At 47.8% G+C, this 6,120-nt stretch overlaps 1 protein-coding gene across 1 annotated transcript in view; it reads right to left on the bottom strand.

Moving 5' to 3' along the window:
• The window catches only part of adgrv1 (adhesion G protein-coupled receptor V1), a 139,956-nt gene that overhangs the window by 19,385 nt on the left and 114,451 nt on the right, over positions 1–6,120 (bottom strand). Inside the window, 1 exon segment of the mRNA XM_036527651.1 lies at positions 3,629–3,786. Coding sequence (XP_036383544.1) covers positions 3,629–3,786 — 158 coding nt within the window.

Raw genomic sequence — 6,120 nt, 5'->3', positions numbered from 1 at the left:
TTTCTAATAAATCATTATATGGGAGTATATAAAATGCAAAAACACCCCAAAACCCCTGTTGGTCAGTAGACCCTTATTCTTGACTGAAATGTATAGACATTAAAATACACAGGACTGTAGAAAAATTGCACTATTTGTTTTCAAAATCATGGCTGTTTGGGTGCAGGGATGGAGTACAGTCACAAACCCCCTTCCAAATTGTGTTTACCGCCAAAGGGAGTGCATCTTATCAAAAGTACATCGTGTCTCGTAACCAAAATGCCCGGTGAGGTTGCTCCGGGGGATGGGGGGGGGTAAGGACGCATTAACCGCCTGCTTCCTCTGAAAACCTTTGTGTTCTTTAGCAGCGCTCTGAAACCGTGATGGTGGCGCAGTTTGATGTGGCTAAGGCACTGTTCAAATTCACACCTCACGCTGTGTGGAAAGGAGCAGAGATGAACAAAGACAAAGCATGGCAGCCAAAAAAAAAAAAAAAAAGAGACTGAGGTGAGTATCGCCTCTGACGGCACGCAATGTCTCTGTTTACCCCACGTCAGCAGGAACGCTTATCGTCTCTCTATCTCGCCATCCAATCGTATCCACAACAGGTATGTGCGGCGTGCTAGCCTGCTTTTTGCTGGTTCCGCCGAGCGTGAGGCTGAAGGCACGTGTGTATTTCGGCGCAGATGTCAGTAGTTGTAAGTGACAGAGGGGAAGGACGGCGATGACGGGTGACGCAAAACTGACAGGAACCTCGGGGATGATGACTCCACACGCACCTTTTGAGGCCCGTCCACCTTCTGTCCACCCGGCACCACCCGAACGCTACCCTACGCGAAAGCGCAGATGGGCGTGGGCAGCCCATGCGCCACGGCTCTGCGCACCTCCGACTCGGGCCTCTGCAGCCCGCTCTAATGTAAAGGAGCTTTACCGCGGCGGCAGCAGATTGCACAGCATGCTCATGTTGGTAATCTCCCAGTCTGGCCGTTGCTATAAATAGCAGGCTTCCTTTTTCTGCTTTTCAGCACTTGGCCCTCAGGCTTTATGCTAAAGACAGGGAGCAGCAAGGCGGCAGTGTTCAGCTGGCAATTGCAGCCTCTGGATTGACAAAGAACGCTGCTCCACCCTGATCTGCTTAGACTCTTAAATGTTCGCTTTATTGCCTGGCTGGCCATTAGTTACCCTTTATCTCTGCGCAGGGCATTTACCACCCTAATGGGCAAACATGCCGCATAGAAAACACAACCAGCGATGCACATGGGCGCGGACTAATTTACACCCACGAGCTTCCATTAAACTACATTCTTCGTTTGTTCCCTAAGAGTATCTTTGATCAAAGTAAACCAAACCTTTGAGTCATTAGGAGATCCCTTATTTCTGGACATAAAATGAATGGCCGATGCTTGTATGAAATAAGTCAGCAGTACACATACATTTTACATGAGTTGAAATCCTAAAGGGGTCACACTGTTGAGGGGTGACTCATAGACATGGTTGTGTAAACCCATCTTAACGAGAATCACTAACAAGTATCTTAACAGCCCATGCAGCCACATAAAATCCAAGCCATAGCACAGCTTTCAGAAAACTAATCTGTAATGCCTCCCGCAGCATAAGCTGGCTTTAGATTTTCCAGTTTAACAATCCAAATCCAAACAAAACAACTCAGCTTTATATATGAACACCATTCTATCCACAATCCACAAAAAAAGAAAGAAAAAAGACATCAAGAACTTCATACACAAGTAGACTATTCCACCTCTTTGAGTGCTCCCACCTTTATTTGCATAGCATTTGTCAGAGATGAGATTCTTTGTTCATTAAAATCTCACACAAACCTGATAACAGTCTGAGCTTTCAAAACTGGCACTGCGTTGCCCAGATACAATGTAAAATTACAACAGCGTTGATTTGGGATCTTGACAGGACAAGCCAGCAGAGGTGGATGATAGTGTACACTAACTGCCAACTACCTCCTCGCCCTTTTTTATTTGCTTCCAACTTTTTGGTGAGTACATCTACTCCTCGGAGCGGTGCACAAACCCTCGGCCCCATCTGCCGGCCCTGCGGCTATGTTTTGGGTGAAGGGGAACTTTGTGGTGGACGCCCTGAGGGCACAGCCGTCCTCCGCTCTCGCCCCCACCGTTCCGCCTGCCTGCCGCACGGCAGCTTTTAATAGCCCGGACCTGCCTTCCAGGCCGCCGTAAATAAGGAGCTCAAGAAGCTGATGAAAACCTGTTTACTGAGCTGGCCGTGGGGGCTCCCGTGGCTCGCGGGAACTGTTGGGTTTACCCGCGCCGTATCGGGTAGCAGCTTTCCAGACTGGGCAAGGGGACACTGCAAAGTCAGCGGCGTGCGCCTCGCTAACTCAGACAGATCGGAAAAAATCGCTAAACCTCGCCGCTCTGACCAAAATGGGCACGGCGCGGGAATGGAACTGCGCACTGCGTGGAATGTTCTGGAGTGTCGCCCGTCTTGGCTGACCATTTGAGAGCGAGGGCGACTCAAAAAGCCCCCTGGGCTGGTTTAGACACGACACACAACCTAAAGGAAGTCACTGACCAACTAAACACACTATTTTTATGGGCATTCGATTTCAAATGAGGCTTACTGACCCTTTTCCTGAAAATGTAGCGACAGTTTCAAGCTCAAACTCAACGCACACTGTGAGTTTAATGACGCTTGTGATACGCAAAGAACAGCCCTGCTGCATCCCTTCCATGGTGACATTGATATGGGTCCAGAAGCCCCTTCTGCAAAGTGCTGAGGGCGCAGGCTGAAACGCTGCAGCAGGTCTGACTGCCAATTTAATTCCATCAACAACTCCCATCCTCCAGAGCCCTCTCTCTGCAGGGACAGGGGGACGGTGGGACTGGGGACAGAGCAGCGCTGTTAGCCCGATACAGGCACGTCGCCACTGCTGAAAGGGCACTGCGGAGCAGAGAATGATGCGGGGGCCCTGCGGACCTAGGACAACGGGGACAATGCAAAAAGTTAGCTCAGTAAGATCTGATCACTCCCCTTTTGTTGGTGAAATTGGGGATTTGCGGGGGGCTTTAAACAGAGCCGTCCAGTGGAGCTGTGGGATTATCCCTCTGTTGTAAATGCACTGAGGTCCTGATGGTCATGCAGGAGTCAGGATGCGAGGGCAGGGCACACACTGGGCGACAACCCACCCCCCGCTCCATCCTGCAGTTTCATTACAGGGTTTAACTGCAACACTCAGCTTGGGTATATAAGATACAGCTCCCTCTGTGTTTGTGTGTGTGAGTATTTATATATCTACGTTTGACTTCTCAAATATAGATATCTCATATAAATCCAGGGCTGTGCAGTGGAAAGGAACATCACACACATGTATTGCACAGCAAGTGTCCCTTGTGACACACTAGCTTCACCCCTGCTGTGGGTTGGTGTTAGGGGGGTAAGGAGGCTCACTACCATTCAGGTGAATTTTATCCTGAAATCAGTGGGGTACAAAAAGTACCGTGTCTGAAGCGCCCAGTACACCAAACTAAATGGTGATTATTACACTCCATCCGGTTATGATTATCAGAGGACCTTCGTAACAAAACGCCAACTGAAAGTCCATGAGAATGGACTTTAATGGGAACTTGATGTGGGCGGTCGGGGGGAGGGGGATACCTACCTGTGCTGTTCGTCCGTCCTCTGAAGACGTCGTCGTAGGCCTTCCACTGTTGGGTGACCTGGTAGGCGTGGATGAACACCACGAAGACGCCCACCAGACAGATGAGGGGCACCAGTGCGGCAGTGCAGAGGGAGGCGTACACGTTGGGGATGAAGCACCTGAAAGAACGAGCACAGACCAGTCACAGGTGAGGGCATGCTCAACATACAGCGGTGGCCATGTTTCCAAACGGAGCCTTTCTGCTGTACTGAGGGACGAGTGTACTGTACCTAGGGTGGATCTATGGAGGAAGTGCCAGGAAGTATATCTACTTCTAACTGCATACTTACTGCACTGTGCAGTGTGCCGATATTAACAAAGGGCATGTCTACTCTGTACTGAGGAGAATGTCTACAATGCCATGAGAGTGTGTTTACTGTACCAGGGGTGTGTTTATTGTTCCAAGCCACATGAGAACAGTGCCAGGAGATGTGTTTATTGTACTGTGGAGCATGACTACAGCACCAGTGAGACATATGCACTGTACCAGGGTGTGCTCATGGTAATGGAAGTGTGTTTACTGATTGTATCTGCAGTATAAGAGGATCCATAGCACCAATGTGACTGAGCAGTGTAACCTTTTAGTAGATAGATCAAGACACCACAGTCTCAATCCTCAGAATGCAGCCACTCTCTCAGTAGCCACACTTACCCAGAGAGACACGTGATTTTCTTTATTCAGTCAGTTACCCATTTCGATAACTGCTGTTTCTAATAACATTTTTCATAACAATGATGCAAAGCCCTTGCTCAAGGATTCAATTCACCTCTACAACACATAATTTGATGAAGGATTCATCAGTGCAACAGTTTAATGGTTCACCTTGACTCACTGGAATTTCCAGTCTCATAAATGTGCCAGTTTAACAAAAAGGCTCAGTGCCTGCCAAATTGAGGCCAGAATAAGTGGAGCGGTTGATCTTGGCAAGCACACAACCTGGCAGGGGTACTTACCTGGCGTCATCACACCATCAACTTTTGTTGAGGCAACATTCATTTCTAATCTCTCTCCCAGTTCTATAGCACCATCTGATAGCATCTGAACATATCTCTCCTGAATTTATCTCAACTTCAGCATTGACATGCAATGTAATTTAGCAGCGTCACCACACTATGATTAAAAGTACACATTTTGTTCATAAGACAATATTAATAGACAGAGGTCTAATAGTTAGTATCTGTCCTGAGACCAAACGGTCGTGGGTTCAGTGCCCAGTCATACCAAGGAACTGTGGCAGAGCGATCTGCTTACATATGCTGTTATATCACCTTCCATCCTGCCTCGCTGGTATGAAATGTTCTAACTGGAGAGAGCTGTGTCACTCAGCTAAGCCCTGGGGTTTCATGTGTCCTACCTGGGCTGTTCAGCACTCAATCTCTTTGTTGAAAGAGGATTTAGCCAGAAGATGCATTAGCAGAGGAGTACCCTGATGAATCTAAACAGCATTAACTTTTCAGTGACACTTTCAAAGGCCCTAAATGAGACCCACAAAACGCATTCATAAGAACTTCATATAACCTCAGTAAGTGCCACACAATCATTCATACACGTTCACTGCTGGAGAAATAAACTGTCACAAGGTGTGCCATAGCCACACCTACTTCAAAAGTGACTTTACCAAATCAGGCATGGTAAAATCACTTAAGACACACTTGTGAAGGTGTTGTGTAGCTCTTAAGTAAGACCCTTTGTAGACAGCGTAATTTATCTGCCAATCTGATTTTATTTAGGCGTAAGACTGAAGAGGGTAGCTGCGTGCCACCAGTGTATTTGGTACATCATGTAACATGACAGTGCTTGGGCCAATGAGTGGGAAAGTGAGCGACTTACTTGCCATTGCCAGGACACCCTGGGTGTGACTTTCCCCTCCTTGAGCTGTGTTTCGTCTGAGCCATTCCCACCGGCCGGCCTCACAGGCCTCTCCGCCCCTTGTTTTTAATGCTATGGGAATCTGGTCACGTTGTTTTTCTGTTAATCTAAGGAATTCATTCCCATCAACAGGATGTTCCTGTTATTCTCTAGCCATGTAATTAAGGCAGTAAACTTGAGCTGTTTGGCTATGGGAACAGCAAGGGGGAAAGCAACACGGGCGTTTTGTTATGACGCGACGGGCAGCACAATAATCAGGAGCCTCCGCGATTCACAGGCTCACTCCCCACGCCTCATTATGTACAAAAATCGCATGTTGCAGTCATAATAAAATGCCAAGTATGCAAAAACTACACATAAGTGAGAAACGTTTCTCATAAGCCTAATGCAGGTACACGTGAGACGCGCTGGACTCATGGGTGGAAAGACTGGATTCTCGTGCTGTGAACTGGTGAGTCTTAATGCTTGAGTGGACACTAAAGACCACCAGGGAAGACCTACACACTTTTGAAGTTTAGTTCAAATTCCTGGTATCCCAAGTGAGGAAATCCAAAACGTGCAACCTTCCCGTGACATTGTTTGT

This window comes from Megalops cyprinoides, chromosome 4 (assembly GCF_013368585.1).
Source record: "Megalops cyprinoides isolate fMegCyp1 chromosome 4, fMegCyp1.pri, whole genome shotgun sequence".
In the NCBI taxonomy this organism is placed as follows: Eukaryota; Metazoa; Chordata; class Actinopteri; order Elopiformes; family Megalopidae; genus Megalops; species Megalops cyprinoides.
This window is presented reverse-complemented; position numbering and strand designations above follow the sequence as displayed.